The sequence below is a fragment of the Maylandia zebra genome, linkage group LG4, assembly GCF_041146795.1.
Source record: "Maylandia zebra isolate NMK-2024a linkage group LG4, Mzebra_GT3a, whole genome shotgun sequence".
Lineage (NCBI taxonomy): Eukaryota > Metazoa > Chordata > Actinopteri > Cichliformes > Cichlidae > Maylandia > Maylandia zebra.
In genome coordinates, this window is record NC_135170.1 from 10797652 (window position 1) to 10822859 (window position 25208).

General features: G+C 42.0%; 3 protein-coding genes across 5 annotated transcripts; all 3 read right to left on the minus strand.

Moving 5' to 3' along the window:
- Window positions 1-203: 203 nt before the first annotated feature.
- Window positions 204-11853, minus strand: zgc:171844 (bMERB domain-containing protein 1). Of its 3 annotated transcripts, none has more exons than XM_004562987.2 (7): window positions 11235-11853; window positions 9672-9754; window positions 5539-5656; window positions 2707-2780; window positions 1814-1928; window positions 1141-1211; window positions 204-1019 (listed from the first exon to the last, which is right to left on the minus strand). In XM_004562987.2, the coding sequence occupies exons 2-7, from the start codon at window positions 9748-9750 to the stop codon at window positions 895-897; spliced, it is 582 nt and encodes a 193-aa protein (XP_004563044.2). In that variant the 5' UTR covers window positions 9751-9754; window positions 11235-11853; the 3' UTR covers window positions 204-894. The 3 variants fall into 3 exon arrangements, with proteins under 3 accessions (XP_004563044.2, XP_012777787.2, XP_004563045.2); XM_012922333.2 differs by having other exon boundaries at window positions 5539-5659; XM_004562988.2 differs by lacking the exon at window positions 11235-11853 and having other exon boundaries at window positions 204-1013; window positions 5539-5659; window positions 9672-11222.
- Window positions 11854-12711: 858 nt separating this feature from the next.
- mfsd6l (major facilitator superfamily domain containing 6-like) lies at window positions 12712-16144 on the minus strand. The gene is made up of 2 exons (XM_004562990.3): window positions 15966-16144; window positions 12712-14824 (listed from the first exon to the last, which is right to left on the minus strand). Exon 2 carries the CDS (start codon window positions 14770-14772, stop codon window positions 13006-13008), a length of 1767 nt encoding a protein of 588 aa, XP_004563047.3. The 5' UTR covers window positions 14773-14824; window positions 15966-16144; the 3' UTR covers window positions 12712-13005.
- A 682-nt stretch (window positions 16145-16826) lies between these two features.
- On the minus strand, window positions 16827-25044 carry pik3r6b (phosphoinositide-3-kinase, regulatory subunit 6b). Its single transcript, XM_012922335.4, has 19 exons — window positions 24703-25044; window positions 24440-24535; window positions 22961-23073; window positions 22739-22807; window positions 22475-22610; window positions 22326-22395; window positions 22050-22233; window positions 21158-21305; window positions 20986-21078; window positions 20535-20874; window positions 20353-20449; window positions 20168-20272; window positions 19980-20090; window positions 18357-18459; window positions 18192-18265; window positions 18026-18113; window positions 17859-17911; window positions 17638-17738; window positions 16827-17556 (listed from the first exon to the last, which is right to left on the minus strand). Exons 1-19 carry the CDS (start codon window positions 24716-24718, stop codon window positions 17412-17414), a joined length of 2142 nt encoding a protein of 713 aa, XP_012777789.3. The 5' UTR covers window positions 24719-25044; the 3' UTR covers window positions 16827-17411.
- Between the last annotated feature and the right edge of the window lie 164 nt (window positions 25045-25208).

Consider the following 25208-nt stretch of genomic DNA (forward strand, 5'->3'; position numbering starts at 1 on the left):
GAACTTTAGAGCTGACACTGCTGCTACACACAGCTGGAGTAGTCTCTGGATGGAGTCAGCGAAGGAGTCCATGAACTACGTGGACCACATATTAAACGAAGCACAGGGAAATATCAGCGAGCGATCACCGAACACTTACAGAAGGGAGGAGGCTCCTTTAACCAGTGGATCTAATATTTAGGACAAACACAAAGGAAGAGCACTAAAAATCTTTATTACAACACTCCAAGATGCTACATTAAGAGTTACATGAAACTTACTAAACAGTGGACACAGTTGTTTACTATGAATCAGATCTCACATGTGAAACTCGTCTTTTAAATGTTCTTTTTAAACAAACACTGCATGACTCCTTACTAAAAAACAAGTTATGCCCAGTTACAGTCATAACAATGTAATTACATTAATCAATGCGCCACAGCAAATGCCAAAGTGAGACTGGTAAGAGTTTGCTCTCAGAGAGATATCTGCATTTCCACTTTCTAATATATCTTCAAAGGCTAATGGCACCGTCAGAGCAGCTACAATAACGTCTAAGTACTGTAACCGAGCAGGAATCATTAGCAGATTCATAAGGCGGCAAGCTCTCCTGCTGCAATACACGGTATTTCACAGCAGCACACCAAACAAACTATTTCAGTACATGTCACTCACATTACAGCAGAACACATATAATCTTTCCTGTAAGGACACAGCTGATACAAGAAAGCACTGAGGAAGCCTGTTTATGTGCACACACGCACACACACACTAACAAACGTACATTTGAAGATAGTATCAACTGTTGTCACTTTTCGTCTTAACGTCTGGTCACTTGGGATGTGTGACGAAACATTTCTCCCACTGAAAACTCAACGCCCAGATGAGCAGAACCCACTTTCTGGGCTTTCTGAGTCACATGACGGAGCAGGTGAAGCCGCAGCAGTCTTTCAGCAGCGTGAGGCCGGTTTTCGTGAGAAGCGGCGCTGAGGTCTGCTGGGATTTAAACGCCACCTTTCGATCTTGCGAAGCACCTGAAGCTTAAAGGAGAGGACATGACAGTACAATCACCACAGTGGGTTCACAATCATTAAGATTTACTGGTTACTTAACTGGCTTCAATAGTTAACTGTTAACTGCCAGCTTTCTGGTTAGACTCACCTTTTGCAGCCAAAGCTTTGGGAAATTTGGACTGTAAGAAGGCTGCCATCTCTCTGTCTTCCTCTCTCTCCCTGTGAAAAAGCATATTTCCTTGTTATTCACTGTGAATTACAGGGTTTAAAATTTTTATTACATCTTGTTAAACACCACAAGGCTTGCTTTAAATCCCAGGCTGTGGGCATCACAGCATCCTCACAGTTCAGAATATTTTCGCATTTACTTTAACTAACGAGCGGAGGTGACTGTCACGCTCCTGCTAAGTTTTTACAGGCAGATTTTTCTCCGAAATAACAACCTAGTTATCAGAAGCGACAGCTGATCTGTGAGTGATGGTGGACATGCTATCATTAATTAGGAAAATATACAAAGGGGCTTCGTAGGAGTGGAGCTATATGAAGAATTAAGTAACAAATAACTAATTAAGGCTTTAAAGCTGTATGCGCTTTTGTCAGTGGAAACATCACATGAAGGATCAGATTATTGTCCAGATTCTGTTACACGGCAAAGGTGGTGAACCGAAGTGCTCTGACAGAACAGAACCGATAATCAATAATAAACTGTAGAATTAAAAGACAAGTCAGGAGATGCTTTTTATGTCTGACTCATCTCTGTAATCCCCCTGAATACCAGAGTGTGGCACTCAGTCAAAGTTCTTTTCATCCATTAGCCTCACCTCAGCCTTTCAAACTCTACGTCGTCCACAAGGAAGTCTCTGGTCTCCACCAGCTTGTTGATCTGCTGCAGCAGCTTCTCTTCTCTCTCCCGGTCCTCTTTGGACTTGTCTTTGTCTGTTCAGTAGTCACGAGACAAGCCTTCTGTTAGAAATTGTAGTCACTGTGCAGTGTACCAACAGACTTTATAAAAAGAGATGGATGTAGCCACTGTGCCAGCATCTGTCAGTTTCATTGAGAAGCCTTGAGCTTTAATTCAAAGCTGCTTCATCCTCTATTTTACTCCCATCGTGTTGTATTCAGTACGATGAGAAACGAACTTGTTATAAATGTTAGTGAGGTGAGTGAGTAGGGTCATTTTCATCTTGACTTCTTTTTGGGACCACAAGAGTCGACCAAGAATATAGATTCTTATGCCCTTCTGCACTCAGCGGGGGAAATAAGTACTGCGTCCTTCACTGAATTTGTAAGTTTGCTCACTTCCAAACAAATGAACAGTTTGGAATTTTTTTATGGTAGTTTTACTACTTTTCTTTTTAGTTGCCAGAGCAACTGTCTTTTCTCTCTGGGTTTCCATCTCAACTTAATGAACAGAGGAATGCGAGTATTCCTTCGACAATAAAGAAATAAAATTTAAGTAGAACACAGAAAAGGCTCCAGAGGCTCATTGTTGCTTTACCTGAAAACCTTTCTTTTAAAAAGTATTTTTCTTTAATTGACAGCAAGCTCGTTCTGAAGATGTGCTTAATTCACTCCAGTCCTCGCTGAACTGCGTTACTGGAGACAGCTCATATCTTTTCAACTATGACAGAGCAAACAAGAACCGCACAGGCCCCGCTCAAAGCACACTGTCACCAGGTTAAAGTCGAGAGGCGCAGGCTACTTTTTAATTTACCTGGAATTGAGACAAGCTTCTGCAACTCCTGCTTCAGCCTTGTGATTTCTTTGCAGAGCTGGATGTCGTCCATCCTGAGAGAAAAAAAGACAAATAAAGAAAATATTTCTTCACCAAACTTTAGATATCTGCAGCAAACAAGCTGATATTCAGGTAAAACAACAGTTAAGCTACACTTGTCTTCACATGGGCTTTAGAAAAAATATGTTTTATGTGGTAATTCCCACCTTGTGTGACAATTGTATGGGTATATCAAAGAAACAACCACTGGACTCAGCTTTTGGCCACAGATGACAGTGGTTTATTAGCTGAAGTAACGCCACCACATTGCCCTCTGTGAATGAATCACACCCAACAGTATCACATCTCATTTTGTCCTCTGACTCTGATGGCGATTTCCAAACAACAGGGGCTGGTTGCATGGGTATTATCTGTGTATGTGGCGGCGTGTGCGCATACGTGTGGGCTGCTATAAATAACAGTGGTGTTAAAAAGAGGAAAGTGACTGTAATAGATGTGCTCTGAGCTGCTGCTTTAATTAAATAGGTTTCACTTCAGTGTACTTCAGCTGTATATATGCCAGCGTGACTCATAGGCTCACAGCGACGTGTTTATTCAAAATGCTTGAAAGCAGGAGTTTGTATGAATGTCACAGAGAGCCTAAAGGACGAGGATGTGTTTGCTGCCTATAAGAGGACTTCTGTGGTACAACCCCCCCCCCCACCAAAAAAAAAAAAAAAAAAAAAAAAAAAAACCCCAGGAAAGATACTCAGAGAACATAGAGATCAAAATAAACCCAAACAGTGTTGGATAAATAATAGAACTATGCTTCAAAGGTTGAGTTTGAGATTCACCTACTTAATTTTGTTACTTTTAATCTTTTTAGTTTTTAAGCTTTGCTACCCAGATAAAGGGGAGCCCTGAATGTAAAACGTTTATCTTATTATCTCTTTGCTAATGCTGTTCTCTAATAGTTAGCTAACTATATTAACTGCTTAAAAGGATGTGCTGTTAAACATTAACAACAGAATGGAAAGTCAGCCAAGAAATAACTATATGACCTGCTTAGTTGTTGACATTGGGCAAAAGTAAACTTAAGTTCTTCAAAAGTCTTGAGCAACCCTTCATTTCTTTATATTTTGCTAGGAAAATGGAAAAGTATGTGCAGTGATTAAATGAAATGTGTGCAAACTTACATGGAAACACAGGCAAAAAGAGAATTTCTACAATTGTGGTGAGCTTGAAAGTCAGTATTTGGTACGACCACCGTTATTCTTGAACTCTGTTATGCCTGAACTTTCTTATGCAGACTTCTTGTAGTGTCTTTAAGTAGTGTTCAGGAACAATTCTCTAGACTTCTTGAAGGACATTGAAAGCTTTTCTTTTCATGTTGGCTGCCTTTTGTTCTGTTCTTTGTCAAGATTAACCCTTCACTGCTTAAATAATGCTGAGATCCGGGCTCTGGAGAGACCAATCCATGACTACTTTGTGTTGTGTTAAAACTTTTATGCAGTACTCTACACAGTTCTGTACAATTTTATTTTTAATGTGACAAAGTCTGAAGTTATAACACTATCCACATAGTAGAATAAAAAAGTTATCTATTGGCAGTTATTATTATAAAAGGTCGGGTAAAAGGCTCTCTACACAGGAAACAGCTAAACCTGTTGTTTAAAAGGTCAAAGAAATAAACTATAATAAATATTCTTTGTGTCATCAATTTCATTTCCATGTAAAATTACATGAACAAATAAATCACATGAACAAGTGACGTCTAAAGTTTGACGTCTTACTTAGGAAATGGAACCATATGTTGACCACAATACGTATCAGTGGGAATCTGAAATAGGCTTTGTGTCTATAATTGATCTGACAAGTTGGGTTTCACTTCTCCTGGAATAGGATGAGCGCTAACCCTGATTTAAAAGTAGTCTGGGAACTACTACAAAAGTAATTGCACCAGCTTGGTTTCTGCATGCAGTCAAACGGATGAAACCATGCAGATTAAATGAACAGAGTAAATTAACAGATTTTTCACAGGATTCTTATTAGAACTGTTGTTATTTGCACAATTTTTCCTGCTTCATGTATTTAAGCCAAGACTCCCAGCTACATGTTTAGTAAAAAAGTAAAACCATGGCTTTAATAATTGTGAGTGAAAGTAAAAGAGAGATAGGAACATTGAGACTGTGCACCACTTCTCACCCTCTGGTTATGGCTGAACATGAAAAGAGATGATATTTATGACATATTTCATCAAAAGACAAAACAAAACCCAGAACAACAATGATTATTTTCAGTTTTCAAGTTCACCATATGGCTATATTATACAGTGCTAGCCTCTCTTTCTTACTCTGCTGCGCCAAAATAATGAGAAAAGACCAGCAGAAACAAAAGCCAGCTTTCAAGATCGAATAAAATAACAAACAAACTGTGGGTGTGTATGTGCTGTTCGTCTGCTAAGGCCTGAAATAGCACGGCTGTTTTCCTCACTTCCATCATCCACATGGCTGCTCCAGTCACTGATGGTTGACAGTTGTGGTGCATCATCTCTGACTCCTGAGGGTATCTTAGCAGTATATTGGTGCATTCAGATCCCTGAACTTTAAAGTTTTGTAGTGTATGTGGCAGCAGGGGACCAAACAGTAAAACATCACATGAGATAACAGAGGAATATTTCATCCTCTTACAAAAGCTCTCCTCCTCCAACAGACAGAGAACCATAAATCCTAAAAAAACAAACTAAACTAATGAGATGTAGTCTGGATTTATGCCCTGAGCATGTTTAAATGTACCTAACACGAAGAGGTCTGGAGAACAGGCAGATCTTACATGTATCTCAGCTCTGACTCTCTCCGCACGAGAATGTCTCGTATTCGTTCGATTCTGAACAGCTCTCCTTCGATATCCTCGACGGTGATTGTGGAGTCGGCCATGGAAATGACATCATCTGCTGAGAGACAGACAAGATCAGAATACAGCTGTTTGGGTCTGATAATACACCTTGGAGAGTTTACTCATAGTTAGCTCCGAACATGGAGGCATACAGAGGACCCGTTACGCTTTTCCTTATTTTTAAACATGTATGTATAGCTGCAAAGTGTGCACTCGTATTAAACATAGCCAGAGTATTATATGATGATCTCAGTGTATGTAATCCGTGAGTGCCCTAAGTGCTCTGTTTTGCCCATTTTTTCACCTTGTGGCTCTGAATGAAGTCACTGGGAGCGGTTATCTATAGTAGACCTGAGAGGTCAAAAGCACAAATATAAAATATTGCAAATATCACACAAAACACAACAGAAATTGAATAAAACACAATGGAAAAAGAAAAAACACTGAGAAAAAATATCACAAAAATCTTGTTGCTTTATTGTCTTTTGTGGAGACCATGAAGCAACAAGCTAACAGCAAACATGTATCTACAGTATTAAAACACACATGAGTGGCTTCTTTTTCTCCATCACAATAGAGATGAATCCTCCGCTTTTTTTAAGCGTGTCTCAGTCTCCTTCACTTTCACAGCTGTTCTGTCACATTATTGTGTTCCCAAAACCATCTCTGAATGCTATAAGTCAAGAAGGAAGTCACCTAGGATTTTCAAATATTTACCATAGGTGCATCTACTAAGAGGCTGAGGTGTAGCACTGACGGTCATCAGTATTTTTCTATTTGCTGCTGTTTTCTTAAGCTGCAGTGTGTTTGACCACTCAGGGCCACCGTAGATACCCCTGATATGGTCATGTCCGGCGCACCTATATTCAAATCGTATATTTAAGGGGCAGCCAATCAGATGAAACTAGCTTAAAGAAGAGGAGAAAGAGCTAGCACAGTTTGTTTAAGATGGTGGATAAACAGAGGGGCTACAGCCTCCAGACTTGTTAAGATAAATAAGCATTATTTTGAACTGTGACTTGTGCAAAGCTACTCTGGTAGAGTACATGAAAAAAAAAAAAAATCTGAACAAGCATGATATGTCCCTTTTAAGTATCTTTTGTTAACTGAATTACCCTGGAAATCCCAGCATAGCATAGAGTGTGATGAGCAGTCTTCATAAGAACAGCTGATTACTATTACCAGCGTGTGGTTTGCATGTGTAACTTTAATCTATGTATACTTCTAATATTTAAATGTAGCAGCAGGACAGGTGTACAACTGGATTTTTTCAAGAGATCCAGGTGCAGAGCTTTGGTATTGTGGGTGCTGATTCATGCATCACAGGCTAATTATGCAAGCTGTTGCTGTCTGTGCACATTGAAAGCAAAGTCAGTATTGTTGGCTTGTCGAATACTTGCAGTTTTTATTTTAACTTGATTGCAACAATGGATTTTAACATGTAAGCCATGTGTGGCAAATTTCTCCAGGAAAATCAAAATCAAGATAGTCAAACAAGCAATTAAAACCACCTTGGGTCTAAAACAGCTTCCCGCTACGATGTGATCAGAGCTTTGTGGATACTTCCCCCAAGTAACTCTCTGCACGTCCCTGAATAACTGCATTCCCCACCCTGCTCCCGCAGCCTCCTACTCCTCACCAGGAGCGATGAGTCATCCAGCAGAGCTTGGATTGGCTTTTAATTACCCGACCTTGTGTGAAAACATACTACAATCACACTGAACAGCGAGCCAACACAAACAAAAACCCTCAAAACTCCCCACATGGCAATCCCGCCGCTGTTCATCTACATATTAATTATCAGCAGGTGTTTTAGTGTTGAAGCAATCTGCATGCGTTCCTTTTGTCATTTTTTTTTTGGCTCCGAGCTTTCTGTCAGAAACTGTTTGAAGCTTTTTATTTCACCCTGTCACTTTAAATTATTCACTTTGTACAGAAGCTTCATGTCAACACGCAAACTGTATCGTTTACTCGTCTCGAGCACCCAATCCAAAAATCTTTGATGTCGTTTCCTTTCAGATTTTTGCTGCTGTCAACCGTAACTTTTTTTTTACCCTTTTGAATGTTGCTGTAGGTCCATAAGTGTGTGACAAAACTGAAGGTGCAAAGACCCACAAGCAAGCAGCAGCTGAAGGTGACTGCAGCAAAGGCCAAGCAGAGCAACACAAGGCAGGAAACACAGCACAGAAGCACGAGTTCTAAATTTTATCCCACTATTAAAAATATCCATCCATCTTCTTCCGCTTATCCGGGGCCGGGTCGCGGGGGCAGCAGCCCAAGCAGAGAAGCCCAGACCTCCCTCTCCCCAGCCACCTTCCCCAGCTTGTCCGGGGGAACACCAAGGCGTTCCAAGGCCAGCCGAGAGATATAATCTCTCCAGCATGTCCTGGATCTGCCCCGGGGCCTCCTCCCGGTGGGGCATGCCTGGAAAACCTCACCCAGGAGGCGCCCAGGGGGCATCCTTGGCAGATGTCTGAACCACCTCAGCTGGCTCCTTTCGATGTGAAGGAGCAGCTGCTCTACTCTGAGCCCCTCCCAGATGGCTGAACTTCTCACCCTATCTCCAAGGGAGAGGCCAGCCACCCTTCGGAGGAAGCTCATTTCCGCCGCTTGTATTCGCGATCTCATTCTTTCGGTCACTACCCACAGCTCGTCACCATGGGTGAGGGTAGGGACGTAGATCGACCGGTAAATTGAGAGCTTCGCTTTTACACTCAGCTCTCTCTTCACCACAACAGACCGGTACAATCTGCACCAATCCGTCTGTCGATCTCCGGCTCCCTTCTCCCATCACTCGTGAACAAGACCCCCAGATACTTAAACTCCTCCACTTGGGGCAGGAACTCGTCCCTGACCCGGAGTGGGCACTCCACCCTTTTTTTCCAGCTGAGGACCATTAAAAACATTAATTACTAATTACGTTTGAGTCTCTGAATGCAGAGAACAAGGCATAAAAATGTTATTCCTAAAACAATTAATGAAAAACTTTGTTGGTCACAATCAGAATACTTTAATGATCCATAAGAAATGATGTAGGTTATAGTTGCTCTAAGACAGTAACAGACTAATTAAATAATACGATATATTACAAAAATTACAAATTTAAGAAACAGCACTAATATATACAAATCGTTCAGTTATAAATATTAAGAATATTACAGGCTGAAATATATATGATTGACACTTAACTCTAACCTCTGTCAGGTCTCTTAACTATAAGCTGAAATTCCACACTTCAATCACAGCTTTTACTTTTTGATTTAAGATTAATTATGATAAAATTACAGAAAAAAGTGTCATTGTCCAAATACTTATAGCCCTAACAGTATACAGATGTTCCCATAAATATATATATATTTTTTACAAATTCAGTAAAATGTTATTTTAAGTAAAATGTTCTAATTTTGGTCGGCATATAAACTACAGCTGTTGGGACTACTGACCGAGGAGACTTTGTTTGGGCTGCAGAGTTCAGACAGCTGCATCATTCTTTAAGTAAAAAAAAAAAAGTGCACGCCTCAGCTGAATGCACCACTTTTCCTCTTCTTGTGTCACAGAAATGTGAATACGTGGAGATTATCTTCCACTGCGTTTCATTTTTTTTTTTAGAGAAAAAAAATCTATATGTCAGTTAAAGAGATTGACAGTTTTTGCTCTCATTAAAAAAAAACAAAAAAAAATTAAAGGATTACTTTCAGGCACATTGCTGCAGACCAAGCTGCTGGTTGCCTCATTTTGCTTTTATTGCCATTTGTGTATTTATATTTTAAAATTTGAGTATATTAGGGAATGACAAACAATTGTAATAAAAAAGGTTGACATCGTTTAATTAATTGTCCATACGAGATGGGATTAATGTTGATAACTGATCTATTCTAGTAAACTTCTTACACATAGCCCGCCCCCAGCCCGAGGGAGCCCTGGCTACGGCCCTGCTGACATACAACTTTAACATGATGCTCACAGTGGTGATCTTCAAGGATCTAAAAGTCTGCTTCCTTCCTAGATCACTTCTCGCAGCAACAGCACACGCACACAGGCAAACTCAAACACGATGCTCAGAAAGTCACCTGCTTTTTCCGCCGCTTCATCCACCTGCGTGTCTTCCAGAGCGCCGCACACTTGAGAGGATTTTCTCTCTTTTTCCATTTTTCTTAAAAAGAAAAAAAAAGACACTTCTTCTTCTTTGTCTGCAGAGGAAATTCAAAGGAGATTCTCGCACAAGCTTAAAATGAATATTAAAAGGTGTCCCCCAGGTCCATGCAGCATTGCCCAAACGTGTGAGGAAACACAAAGAGAGGACAGCTGCCAGCTGATGCTGAGTCCATCCAGTCCTACAGCCGTGGATCTCTGAGCATGGAAAAAAGAAAGCTGTTGCACCTCATGCGAGCTCCGAGGCTCCACCTACTGACTGGCAGGAGCAAAGCAATGAGTGCAAAGTGGGAGAATGTGGAAAATTATAATTAAATCCATCAAGAGAGAAAAAAAAATGCTCCAAACTAAATTTGTTCTTTCACTCTGAGTCACATTAAGATCTTAAAGGATGTCAGATTATAAGGAGCCTAAAGCCATGCCAGGTGATATTTATAGACAGCAGTGCTTGTCATGAATGTACTCTTTCCCAAAGTTGGGGAACGAAATCTCTTTATAAGCAAGTTCTGCTTTTTTAAATCCAAAACTGAACCGACTTCCCTTCACTTCACCTTCAGAGGAGCACAAAAGTCTGAATCAGAATTCATGGAGATCAATGAACGGAGACATTTTAGTCAAACTTTCAAATCCTTCCCTCAAAAAGTTCAGGTATACCTCTCATGGTTCCACTCTCAGAGAACCATCATCATCAGCGTCAATCGCAGTCTATCTCAGTGTGGATTACTATGGTGGTCATAAAAAAAAATCTCTACACAGGTTCACTGGATGTTAGGCAAAGGCACAAAGGTATCCTCATTTTAAAACAACAAAAGACAACAAAGGTTAAACAGACTTCTTCCGTTTTAATGGTTTCCTCCACTGTAACCACAACAGTAGCACTCTCCACAGGAGAATCCAGCTGTCTATCATCATGAATTTTTCATCTAGCCTGACTGAGTTCAGCTCTCGACAAAGTGGAGAGAACTCGATTTCACGCAGGCGGGCCCTCGAGGCAGCAGGCCAGATGTTCGGGGAGTGCAGCATGCGTCTGCCCGCACACTAGAGCTGCCACTGTGCCATAGATAGCCATGTCCCACAGCCACGAAGCCAGCCAGACACTTCACACATTTGTTGCCACAAGCCCAGAAGCACATGAAGGAAAATGACTGCCATTCATGTTATATGACAAGGCAAGAACATCTGTAAGCCCGACAGAGTGAACACTGTTTCTAAAACTGGCTCAAAATGTGTCGCACATTCAAGTTTTTACTATCTACCCCCCAAACACATCACAATCATTTCTTTTATATACCATTAAAAAAAACAAAAAAACAACAACCCTGCAACTATAATAATCTTATGGAGCCCTTAGATCAATGCTACTTCACTGCATAGAAATTAAATGTTTAGCACTTTTAAGTGAAGACAAAACCGGAGGTAAAATATCAGATTTCACAGTTTTCATTTGGAGACAAAACGTTTTGGGATTTTTTTCCACTTACAGCAGAGGTGTCGAACTCCAGGCCTCGAGAGCCGGTGTCCTGCAGGTTTTAGATACCACCCTGGGTCAACACACCTGAATCAAATGATTAGTTCATTACCAGGCCTCTGGAGAACTTCAAGACATGTTGTGGAGGTCATTTTGCCTTTTGAATCAGCTGTGTTGGATCAAGGACACATCTAAACCTGCAGGACACCGGCCCTCGAGGCCTGGAGTTCGACACCTGTGACTTACAGCATTCCCACAGACTGTATACAAAAGATGGACTTAACCAGTGTTACTCCACTGACTGGTTTTTAAAGCTTTTAGTTCAGCAGTTTATGCCATAGCCATCTTGAGCAACGTTGAATCTGACTGAGGACTCTATGAAGTTACACTTGTACTTGTGAAGCCATGTCCTATAGCAGCGGTGGGCAACTCCAGGCCTCGAGAGCCGGTGTCCTGCAAGTTTTAGATCTCACCCTGGGTCAACACACCTGAATCACATGATTAGTTCATTACCAGGCGGCTGGAGAACTTCAAGACATGTAGAGGAGGTAATTTAGCCATTTGAATCAGCTGTGTTGGATCAAGGACACATCTAAAACCTGCAGGACACCGGCCCTCGGGGCCTGTAGTTGCCCACCCCGTCCTATAGTATACTCTCATTTATTGTCTATTAAACTCTAAACTGGACCAAAATTTACAAAATAAGAACACTTGATGCTCAGAATTGAGACCATAAACTCATTGGAAAAGCATTTATGATAAATTGGTTCAGAAATAGGTTCTCTTTCATATAGACTTCTATGTAATTGGAGTCCTTTCTCCAAACGTAGCATTTGCCCCCTGCTGGTCAGTGCAAGAAATGCAGATTTAAGGTTTCACAGTCTAAATCCATCTTTTATGGAGAGAGAACATCTGACATGAGCAGAAATATAAATTAGACAAATAAAATTTTAAACAGGTGTCTTCTGACTGTCGTCGCAGCTCAGGGCTGTACAACTCAAGTCATTTTTGCACAAGACATTCTGAATGTGCTCAAGTTACCCCAGTTCAATACACATAAACAAAGATTTTCATCTTGCTTCATCTATATCTTCAGTTCAGAGTTTAGAGCCCAGAGGGAGACACAAAGCTGATAAGTGAGAGCAGTCAGCTGCGACTCCTCCAGCTGATTAACAGCAGGTTCGGGTGTGGTGGTGCAACAGTTTGGCCTCACCTTTTGCACACGTCTTGTGTTTATACACCATGAGAGAAGCTTCCATGCTTCCATTAACACAATACCTCAGGCTGTTTAAGCTGCCCGGCGGCACTGAGTAATTGATTTGCTCGGCTGTAATCCTGCTGCCTTCTTTGCTTTAGAAAACAATAACCGCTTATGCAAATGTACATTAGTAAAAGCTCAGGAGGCCCAGAGATGAATCCCAAAATCCATCCGTAGAGCTGACACTCACAGATTGATAAAAGAAAATAAAATAAAAAATGGAGGGACAGACTGGATGACATAACATTTAATTCTGATGGAAAAGTAATGAGAAGGAAAAGTCAACACTTTTGATTGTAATGAATCCTGTCAGGGTGGGAAATTAATCATCCCCATCTGGACTGTGCAACTTGGTGATGAAGAGTGACATATCTTTAAGCAAGGCTGCAGAGCTCGAAGGGAACGATGACTCCCATTTCCATATTAATAGCAAAATCTGATTCATTTATTATGTGACAGTGAATTTATTCTTCTTATTCACAGAATTGCTTTATGCTCCTTTTAGTATTTTCACCGTCTGGAGGTTTTAGTGGTTTACCTTCCTTGCACTGTTGTTGTTGCTTTTGTCATTTTCCATTGCTTTATCAAGCCAGTCTCTCTCCTGTTCTGACTCGGAGTCACTGGCCTCGCTTGCGTCCGCTGCCAGCAGGCGGGAATAGTTAATCCTGCGGTGGTGGGGGGCTTTCCACTGGAGCAGGGGCAGGCACACACACCACACCATCAAAACCATCGCCAGTCCTCTGAACATCCATGTGAGCCCGATGCTTTGGGCCACAAACCCTCCAGCCAAACTCCCCAGTGCACTACCCAGATGAATAGAGAGGGACTTGTAGACCCTCCTGACGCTCCTCTCAGCCCCTGGTGTGGCGATGTCCTCACACTGGAGCTTCACGGCCCACCAGAGAGCTCCGCTGCTGAAACAACTCAGCACCTGAGCAGGCAGTGCAGCCCACGCTCCCCAGAGGAAGGAGTAGTAGAAGCACTGCAGGCCGAGACTCGCGGCTCCAACTGCGAGCATCCTCCTAGGGCCGAGCAGCCTGGAGACTCGGCCAGCCATCAGAGGGAAGGCGGCCTGCGAGAGCAGAGCGAGGGCAAGAGATAGTCCCATGTGCAGCTCACTGCTTCCGCGATCCTGCATCTGCCACAGGAGGAAGTTGTCGATGGCCGAGTTCGCCACCCCGACCAGCAGGGTGGTGAAGACGCAGAGCACAGCCTGTGGGGAGCCGCGCACCAGTTGCAGGGCTTTCAGGAGCCCGCTGGTCCTGTTTCGCTTCTTGTTCAGGTAGAGAGGGAGGGACATGGCCAGGGGCAGGACCAGAAATGCCAGGCTGGCATAGCAGTAGAAATGCACCACACTCCTTGAGGTCTGAGCAGCTATGAGGCATGCCAGTCGGCTCACCAGCAGGCCGGTTACCCCAACCCCGCATGCTGCTCCAAGTACACCCCACACCCTGGTGCTGCTGTAGCGGTCCGAGGCATCCGCGAAATCTAAATATTCGTATAGGCCGTCGTCTACATTCCACTCCAAGGGTGCGGATGCCACCTCCCACACACACATGATGATGAGTATCAAGAAGAAGAGCTGATGCTGAGTGTCCATCACCTTTAGGCTGCCCAGGAAGCCCAAAGAACTCTCATCCTTTTTCTCCCCCGTTTGCTGCTCTGATTTCAGCTCAGACCTCTTGTTTCTGACCGGAGTTGCCAAAGAGCTGCTGGAACTTTCAAGCACCTTTGATTCATTCTTTTGTGGCGCATAAAGAAGAGGAGATTCAGTGGTATGACTGTGATTGTGATGGTGATGAGGTGAAGTTTCATTTGTAATAACAGGAGCTTTCCTATCAGCATCAGGAAGATGAGTGACAAGCGACTGGGAAACATGAGGTTTTGGATGGGATGTTACAGGTCCAGTGATGTTCACTGACAATACATCAGATGGATCTTGGGGTGGGCCGACATGCGGATCCGAGGCGTTACAAGTCCATGCATGCATATCCGTGTGCGGGATGAGCAGGAGGAGCAGAGCGGCTGCTGCCGAAAACACGACAGAGCCGCAGATCACTGCTCGTCTCTTGTTGTAGTGTTTGGAGAGCAGGCTCGCCGCGGGGCTCCACACCAGCGTAATAAAGTGCTTGGTACCCATGACGATGCCCGTCATGGCAGGAGTCAGGCCAAGCTGTCTGAAGTACAGGGTGAGGAAGGGCAGCAAGCATGCTTTAGCGCAGGAGCACAGGAAGTTAAAGGTTCCAGCCATAGCGAGGGCTCGCTTTATGTCAATCTGCTTGATCCTCTTCATGTTTGAGCAGCTTAGAGTCCGTCCTGCTAGCTGTCACATGGAGCGATTCAAACTGAGAGAGACAGAGAAAATATAAAAATGTTAGTGCAGACATTTCAGTCTTTTGATACTAATACATTCTGAAAAGGCATCAGGCATCATCATACAAAGATTTGACCTCTGACCTCTCCTTAAAGAAAGGCAAAATTATCTAAAGGTCAAAGTGGTAATAATGCTATATAAAGCTATTTAAAACTATGTTTCTTCCTGCCATTGTTTATATTGACAGCATATAGATATATAGGGATTCTAAATATTACGTTCCTTTGACCTCTGACCTTTTTTAAGGACAAATAAAGTCAAACTTTCATAATATGTCTTTTATCTTCAGAAGTGTGCTTTAGATTCTGCTGACTTTGTTTGTATTGGCAAAAATCAGGAAATGATACTGGTGTATGAGGACTCTAAATATCACATTACAGTTTGCGTGGAAATATCAGTCGCATTTGACCTCTGACCTCAGTTTTACATTTTCAGATCTGCTTTTTTTTAAGTTGACCCTAGAATGTGTGTTACATATTTAAAGAAAGGATTGTCAAGATGCCAAACTAGATAGAAATACACTTTAGTTTAATATTATATAATAAGCTCAAGTTATTCATGTCCAGTCTTTTAAAAATGAATCCATTACTTGCTCACAGATAACATCTGTGCAGTCAAAGTAAACACCTGTCATGCTATCCTTGTATAGCATTTAAGAAATATTAAATGTGGACATTCATTTTAGTTATGTTTTGCCATTATGTTGGCCATATAGAGTTGTTTAAATAAATAAATTGAAGACTCCAGGCGATTTATTTCTGTTCTCGGGTAATAAAATGATTCCTCGTGCTGTTCCTAATGCGATAGAGGCCCTTAATAAATGAGTTGAGGGCTGGCCCTCGTTTATTTCGCTGTAGCTCCAACAATAATAAAGTATCTGTTTTTATAGTAACTTATCCACACTCACATGCGAAGCAGACAGACTCAAATGATCACCCTACAGCGACTTCATTGTGTTTGAGGAAATAAGCTGACACGAAAAAAACGAGGAAATGACAGACTGTCAGGAAACCACCCGTCAGGCTGGACGCACCTGTGCCTGCAAGATGTGGAGGACTAGTCCACGTCACGCCAACTTTATAAAGGAAGAAAAACAAAGTTTTAACATTTACCTTTTAAATTCTGCCCAAGTTCCTTATCCTCTTCTGTCGATCATCTCCCACCCGCGACTCCGACAGCGCACTCCCGGGTTTGAACCTTTGTTGCTCTGAGCTCTGGACACCTGTAGCAGTCGGGTACGCGCTCAGCAGCAGCAGCAGTGCGAGTTCACACCTGTGGGCGCAGATTCCCACGACTATAGCTCCTCCTGTTGGTGTGGATGCCCGTGTGCACTACAGAGAGCATCGTCGCAGCTCGATTAGGCGATAGGCGCAGTTCATCAGAGAGTGATCAGAGAGCTCCAACTCCTCTGTTTTGATGTCCAATTACACGTTATTAAAGCAGGTCATCTGGTTTGAATTTTATATTTGTCTCCTCAGTGCAAAGATAAAAATCTTCAGTAAGAACCACTTCAGTTAGTGTGATTATTGCTGACTTTAAAATGACCCCCTTTTTGGGGGGATTTGAATCTCCGGACTTCTTTTCTTTTGAGCAATAAAACTTGTGTGTTTGTTTGCCTGGATCATGGCTCAAGTCGCAGAAAGCATCGTACAGCAGTTTGACACAAAGCAGAAAATACCAAACTCCAGCACATGCTGTTTTTTTACACCTCTGCTCTCTAACAGGTGTCACATGGGGTGATTCAACTTGATTCAACCCTAAAAATTCACATACATCAAGAGGTTCAAATCACATATATGTTTCTTTCTTCTTCTTTCTTTTTACCTCCCCAGCATGTGGGACTTTAACCTCGTCTGCTGGATGCCACATGGCATTATTGTAGTATTTCATTGCACTGATTAAGTTGATTTATGACATAAAAAATCCACGACCAGCTTATAAAATATAAAGTTTATTATTGAAAAATGGCCACAGGTAACAAGCACTTGGATACTTGTAGTACTTTGTCTTTGAAGCAAATTAACTGAACAGGTACTTATGTAGAGCTTTAATACAAACACTCAAAGCACATTTTACTGCAAGCCTCATTCAACCAATCACGCCTGTTCATACAAGCACTTTTTTCCTGTTGCATACACACCTCTAACATTCACACATTCAGGGGTAGATCGATGCATTTGGATACTTCGACATGCAGACTTGCTCTGCATTCTTAGTTAGTAGAACCTAACTACTTTTTCTCCTGTAGAGGATCCGTTAACTCTTATCACAGGATTTGTAAGCATTTAGAATTCAGTTAGCGAGAGAGATAATGGAATCCAAATAATTGTGTGTTACTAAATTAAGAGGATCCAAAGGGATTAACATTAATGTTACTAAACACAAGACAGTGTAGATGATTCTACTCTGCAATGTAGAGGTGACCTGCTTCTGCCTCTAGCTCTAGCCCACCACGACCCTGAACTGTATGCGAGGTGAAGAAAATGAACTGATGGGTGGACGGATATGCTTTGCTAATGTAACATTAAGATGACTGTGAAGCAGTCAGCCTGTGTCCCTCACATGCTGACACCAGAGAAGCTGTTGATTGGCAGTGACATGACTTTGTCCAGATACTTGCTGAGTGGCAGCTCTTGCTCGCTGCCGATGCTGTACCTACACCGAATGGTGCAACCCGGGTCCAAGCATGGAGAGATTTCTATTCTGTAAAAGAACAATGCAGCATGTTAGTTTTTCTTAAAGGGTGAGAGTGGACAAGTAAAAACAGAAGAAGCATAAAATTACTTTTGGACATTGGTGTATATCCTGCGAGGGTCTTTGTCCAGACACACGCAGAGTGTTCGTTGCTCCATTGTCCTGATGCTGATGTTTCGAGTTTCGATTTTCTATCATTAACAGATTCAGTTAACGGTTGCCTTCAGATATGGATAAAGCACTTCCACTGCATCATGCATAATGAGATATAACTAGCCAATAATCCAAGGCAGAAGAGAATAACGTCTTACTGTGTTGTATGCGGGGTTCAGAGAGTCAAACCTTGCAGCCAGGTAACTCTCCCCTAAACAAAATGAAAAGGATGACTCAGTTTTTTCTCCACATAATTCTTATTGCAATGAAATAAAGCAATTGATAAAAAAAAAACCCAAACAAAAAAAGAAAACCAACAACAAACCTGACGCTGAAGCTGCCGGCTCTGAGGTAATCACCACACGCCAGGTCATAGATGCTTCTCCTTTAACGTCTCGTTTGCTTAAAGTGGCCTGTTGAGAACATCAGTGAGTGTGAGTCTGTGTGCAAGTGTGACAGTGTTAATGAGTGTAAAAGGATAAGGGGTGCACCTTTGTGTAGTTGACCGACAGAACCACGCCAAAGAGTTCCACCGATGACTTCTTTTGTCGTACAGAAGGTTCCCCTGTCAAAGACGAGCCAGTTTATGTCGCCATCTGTTACCGTGGTTACATCAATATCCACACACACATGCACAGAAAGATTCGCACACATACTCTGCTGCCAGTCTTTAAGGTGTCTGAAATCTGGGATGTCGGCCTCCAGGTGGGACACAAACAGCTCCTCCACTGAGGCCAGATCAGAGTTGGAGAGGGTCATCTAAACACACGGCATATTTAATCAAATCAAAAACCAGCGTGAACAAACGAATGACAGCACCTACCAGACTCTACACTGAAGAAGTAACTGCTAAACTTAGTTTAGTTAAAGCTGGAACATTTGAATTTGTTTGGAAACAGTGAATGAGCTGGAAAGACATTTGGACGCCCATCTGCCACTTTATTAGGCACGCATGTTCATCTGCTATTGATGCAAATATGGAGTCAAACAATCAGCAACTCAGTGCATTCAGGCATGCAGTAAGGATCAAGTCACATATGTTTATAAAGGCATGTAGGTCAAGACGACGTGCTGAAGTTCAAACTGAGCACCATGATCTGAGTATTTTAGAAACTGCTGGTCTGCTGGCCAGACTGTTTTGAGCCAATGGGAATGAAATTATTACTCAAATAGCCACTCTTTACAAACGAAGCATGCAGAAAAGCATCTCTGAACACACAACACATTGAAGCAGATGGGCTGCAGCAGCAGAAGACCACGCCGTTCGCTGCTCTTGTCAGCTAAGAACAGGAAACTAAATCTACAATCAGAGTCACAATACTTTTAGAATTAGAATGGGTTCACCAAAACTGAACATTATCGTGGATCAACACACCAAAATCTCTGAGGAAGGTTTCCAGCATCTTGTTGAATCTTTTTCATAAATAATGAATTCAGCAAACTGTACCTAATAAACTGGCCAGTGCATGTCACCAAAAAGCTTGTGAAGTTATTATGAACTGAGATCAACATTTCTTGTACTCTGATTTGGTCCACCTAGTGGATAAAGTGAAACATTTTCTCTCATCTTAGCTCAGATTTGTTATCCACACACTGTAGGAAAAATATTTTATGCTAAAACTTGAAAAAAAAAACAGTTTCCAAAAATAACACAGCATTTAAATTAGATCAACATGAAATTTGTTACAGTCATAAAAACAACAACAACAACAAGAAATTGTTGCATAAGTGAATCCCTGAGAGGGGAAAACCCTCAGATGCAAACACAGGGACTGGTTCACCTTTCTGTGAGTTGAACTATGTGGTTCAGGAGCTTAAGAATACAATTTGAAAATTTGGCTGTTCCCTCATCTATTATTGGAATAATGAACAAGCCAAGTCAGTTTTGGCTGTGAACTTTGATATTACTACATTAGAAACAGAGAAAAAGAACTGAAACTCACTGAAAATGATACAAAGATCCACACACAAATAAAACTAATGTGAGAAATTATGAAACAAAGATATGACACAGGAGGTCTAATACTAAATGTCTAAGTCCCCATATCAGCAGGAAAACATTTCATTGTCCAAACTCTAAAACTCAAATTCAACACGCAGTTACATGATTTGACACAAGTCCAGCTTTAAGTAAGAAAAATAGACATTATTTATTATTATTTTCTTTTTAGCTGAATTCTGCTACGATGTTTGACACATGAAAAGCCAGCCTTGCTCTTTGCCTTCCACATTTAAATGCATGTAAAACACAATATCTACACACGATAGCTCTGCTGTACCTTAACTGAATAGACCGGGAGGTTAACTGGCTGTGTCCCACAGCGAAGGTAGTAACACAGGGTGTCCAACAAGTAAAGGCTCAGCTCTGTCGGTTTCCTGGAAACAGAAGGCTGTGCAAAGGGCGGACAGGATTAGATGGACTGCATATAGTTATTATTAATAAGATGTAATCGCTACAGTTGGTTACCAGCTCAGGTAGCGTCGGGATGGCAGCTCCCAGACTGCTAACGTTGACACTGTACCACGGATCCACTCTCTCCAAACAGGACGCCAAAGACAACCTGCTCTCATCCTGTGAGGAGTATTAAGAGTTACGTAGTCCTCTACACTCACACCTGTCAGAGCTGCTTTGAATGTGTCAGTGTAACTCACAGGTGAACTCGGTGAAGCCTCTGCATCAGAGACTGGGATGTAGTACAGCTGCAGGTCTAGTTTCTTGGTCAGCATGTTACGTTTGGCCTCTTTCTTGCTGTATGGACATTTTTAGAAAAGTTTATTTAAAAGTGGGCATGCACACACACACATACACACACTCCAGTATTTGGGATCCTCACCGTATGATGTAATAAGCCTTGGTGAGCTTTCCCAGGGTGCTGTCATCCCCCAGTACCACAACTCGAGCCGTGTGACTTCGCTCCTCTTTGAGTAGAAGCGAGTTTCTGGTAACATCTTCCTTCATCTTCTCCTCCATCAGACTCAGTTTTTCTGCAGACTTTGAGTTCTTCAAGGCATTTCTCCGTTCCCACAGTGTCTTTTGAGCCATGTAAGGCAGCTGCTCTGCTTCGTCTGAGTCCTTTAAGTCCTTCACTATCCCGCTGTCTCTTGAGATCCTTTCTTTGTCATCCTTAATGGAGTTGGAGCCAGAAGGTAGGGCAAAGTCTGTCAACAGATTCCCTTAAGGAAAGACAAATTTAACGTCAGTTTCAAGTAAAACTGCAGCCTTCTTGTATGTGTGGTAAGATTATAGATATGAAGCATCAGTTCTTGTTTGTTTGATGGGCTCACATAGCATCTCTTCATCTGTCCACATGAGGAAGTTCATCTCTGGCAAGGGCACTGTAGTGCTGTACACAGGACCTTGTTCATCATGCAATACATCTGAGAGAAGTTGATAAGAAATATTATTATTATTATCTCCACTTAGAATAACTTGTGTTATAACACACTACACTCAGACCTTTTTCAGAGGCAGCCAAGATGTGTTTGTATATCTGCTTCAGCCCCTTCAGATAATCTGCACGACTGCCGGGACCATGCTGTAAACTCTGCTTCACAGTTTCAACCACATCCTGGAAATATTGCCTCACATCATGGTCCTCTAAAACCTGGAAAAAAAAATTAGGGGAACACATCAGATCTTGATGAATAGCTTGATGTGAATAAGGGAACAAAATGACACAGGAACATCCATCCATTCCACTTCTCCCTTTCAGGGTCGCAGGAGCCTATTCCAGCTGTCATAGGGTGAGAGGCAGGGACACCCTGGACAGGTCGCCAGTCTGTCGCAGGGCTAATGCACAGAGACAGACAGCCTTTCCCACTCACATTCACTCCCATGGGCAATTTAGATGAATCAATTAACCTATCCCCACTAAGTGCATGTCTTTGGATGGTGGGAGGAAGCTGGAGTACCCCGAGAGAACCCACGTAAACACAAACTGGATTTGAACTCAGGACCTTCTTGCTGTGCGGTAACAGTGCTAACCACCGTGTCACCGTGCAGTGGAAAACAAATCCTTTCAGTGCTGGACTCAAACTCACAGCAAAAAAAGTTAATTTTGTTAAGTTTTCCTTGATTTGATTTGATTTTTCTGAGCATTACATGTTATTTTTTATATTTATAGAAATCAAGGTGGCGTGAACTAAAGTTCTGTTTTTGAAACCTGGAAAATGAAACCTGATTTATACATATACACCATTTGAACTAATGGGTGATTAGTTCATGTAGCTTATGTTTATATTTATATACATAGTAAATAATAAATCTGGGATCATGAAAATGAATGGGATTCATCCTCTGGGGATCACTACTGTTTCTTTGTCCAAAGCACCCTCATGGATGTATTTACCTCAAGAGCTTGAGCTAGTCTGGAGCTTTGGCAGGTCGTCCCTAACCCTGTCTCCAGCACATGGAAAAGCACACTTTTCTCCATAGTCCGTGTGTTTGTGAGCCGGCGTGACACTTCCAAGTATGCTTTAACCGTAGCTTCCAGTGAAACAGAAAACACAGCTGGGTCTGCCAGCACAAACACTCTGCAGGACACAAGCAGGAGACAATAATGTTGCGATATACAGTTGAATCATTCTGATACAGGCCTGGAGGTCTTTCAATATGGCCTGCTTACTTTTCCCTGGCAGCAAAATGCTCGCTCTTGATATTTTGCTCTGCGATGACTCTCTTCAGGTACAGAGATCCTGTTGAGGAAAGGGTTTGTCTGGTAAGAGTGAGGGCGGATTTTAGTATCGAGGTCACGCGTGTAAGGATATGTGATACCTGGTGCAGTCATTTCCATCTTGATGCTCCTCAGAGTGTGCAGAGCCACAGCGGAGTATGGCGATGGCAGTATCAGCAGTTTCCCCAAACACTCGTACGCTTTGTGATAAAGACCTTTAGGAATTGTGACACCTGACTGGACATTGAAATACAGAAAAGCCTTTCAGCCTGTATTTGTACATTATTTACAGCTTGTTGCTGTTGCTGCAGTGTTTTCATGAACAATATCGTATTTTCAGCTGTGTGTTGCCAAGTGCGTCTTACCTGAATGACTACATAGTAGAGCGTGTGCAGCACTGGGCTGACAGACATGTAGGTTTTTTTCTCATGGAGCTACACCAGCCAAAAAACCCAGACAAACAAGAATTCAGTATCTGAATTCATTTTGTACTTTTTAAGCAGAAGTAAAGAAAAGAAAGTCTTTAAATGCACAGCTTTTGCACAACTGCACAACTTGATTTTGACTAGACTTGATGAAGGACAAACCTTGGAAACTGTTGTTAACGTCTTCTCCAGCTTTTGGACCAGAATTGAGATTATTGAAAGGCTGCAGGAAGGATTGACTTCCACCTTCCTTTGGAGGTTCCATACCAGCATTCCTGCAAATCAGGCAGACAGTAGTTTGCTTGCATTGTCTCAGATAAGTGTGACTATCTATTTTAGCAGCTAAATTACCCCACTGTGTGTGAAAAGGGTGGAAAGTTGATACCACTACTATTAGCTAATTAGCTTAAAATAACTAAGCTCTGCAGCCCCTAATTAGGTATCCCTCACTCAAAACTATAAATCACAGCTTTAGGAGTCACATAGTCATGTGTAAATACTTTACACTCACCGGCCACTTTGTTAGGTACACGTGTTCATCTGCTCATTAATAGAAATATCTAATCCACCAATCACGTGGCAGCAGCTCAAAGGATTTAATTATGTGGACAAGGTCAAGATGACCTGCTGAAGTTCAAATCGAGCATCAGAATGGTTGTTGGTGCCAGTCAGGTACCATGATCTGAGTATTTCAGAAACTGCTGATCATGGAAACCATCTCAAGAGTTTCCAGAGAATGATCAGAAGACGAGAAAATATCCAGCTAGCGACGGTTCTCTGGGTGAAAATGTCTTGTTGAGTCCAGAATTGAGAGATGAAGGGGCACATTGCTTCAAGTTGATAAAGCCAATGATAACTCAAATAACCACTAGTTACAGCCAAGGTGAAGAGGATCTCTGAATGCAAATATGAACATATTAAACCTTGTAGGCAGACAGGGCCCCACCAACAGACTGACACTCCTGCCACCAAAAATCAGGAAACTGAGGCTACAGTACAGTTTGCACAGGACAACAGAAGATTGAAAAAATGTTGCCTGGTCTGATTAATCTTAATTTTTGCTGCAACATTTGGGTGGTAGGGTCAAAATTTACATGAAACAGCATAAAAGCATGGATCTATTCTGCTTTGTATCAGAGGCTCAGGCCTTCTCACCAGATCTCAGTCAAACAGAGCATCTCTGGGAGAGTCACATCATGGATGTGCAGCCAACAAATCTGCAGCAGCTTAGTGATGTTGTCACGTCAACATACACCTAAAACCTCTGATGAATGTTTCCAGCAGCTTGTTGAATTAATGCAGTTCTGCAGGGAAAAGGAGTCTATCCCAGTATTAGGAGCATGTGCCTAATAAAGTGTCCAGTGACTGTATGTGTAATAGATTGTAAACAAAGGGAAGGAAAACAGGAAGTGAAAAGGAAATATATCACAGTTTTAGAATCTATTTATTATAATTAGTAATTAAACAATACTGTTAAAATGATCGCCTGTGTTGATGCAAACTATCTGCTAACGGAAGCGTCTGTTTTACTAGACAAACACGTTTCTCAGCAATGATGACGAGTTTTTAATAATCCATTATGTTGCTCTTTGACTTCAGACTTTGATTTCAGCGCGCTTATATACTTTCAGTAGTGGATACCTTTGTGGGAACAACTCTCGCTCTTCATCTCTTTGAAAAGAGCCTGGACATCATCACACAAGCTGGAGTCCCAAGTGGAGGAGAGGTCCTCTTTAGCTGTTAAAACACACACACACACACACACACACACACACACACACACACACACACACACACACACACACACACACACACACACACATTTTGTTTGCATTCTCTAGACTCCGAAACTGCAGCTTTTACTGGTGAAACGAGAATGCCCATGAAGAAATGAAAACTCTCACCTGTGGGATCGACCATCCTTTCCACTCTTCAGAGTTTTTGAAGGCTTAATTTTAGCACAGCTGACTCAAACCAGAACAAATCACAAAAAGCCCTCTCCTCTGAGGAGAGAGTTCAGCACTAGTCCCCAACAGCCCAGCAACCGAAACGACAAAAATTGAACTGAGTACAAATACCTGATACCCTGCAGTGAAAGTTAAGTGCACTTCTGCTTTGTTGTCCGATGACTGGCTCAGCTATAAATACATCGCATCGTGCAAAGCATTGTTACTTTCATTCCTGCTCTGTGTGCAGCATTTCTCCAAAGCTTACTACAGAAGCTTCTGTCCGAGCGAGCGTTTTCAAGTAAGTATGAACACAGTTCCCTCCTGAATATTCCCTGCTGCTTCCTGTTACTGACATAATGCCATGATGATCATCACATTGCTATTTTAAGCATGCTCGGTAGGGTGTGATTAACTTATTGGAGGAAATAAAATTCTGAAACAAAACGTCACTATCCAAACAG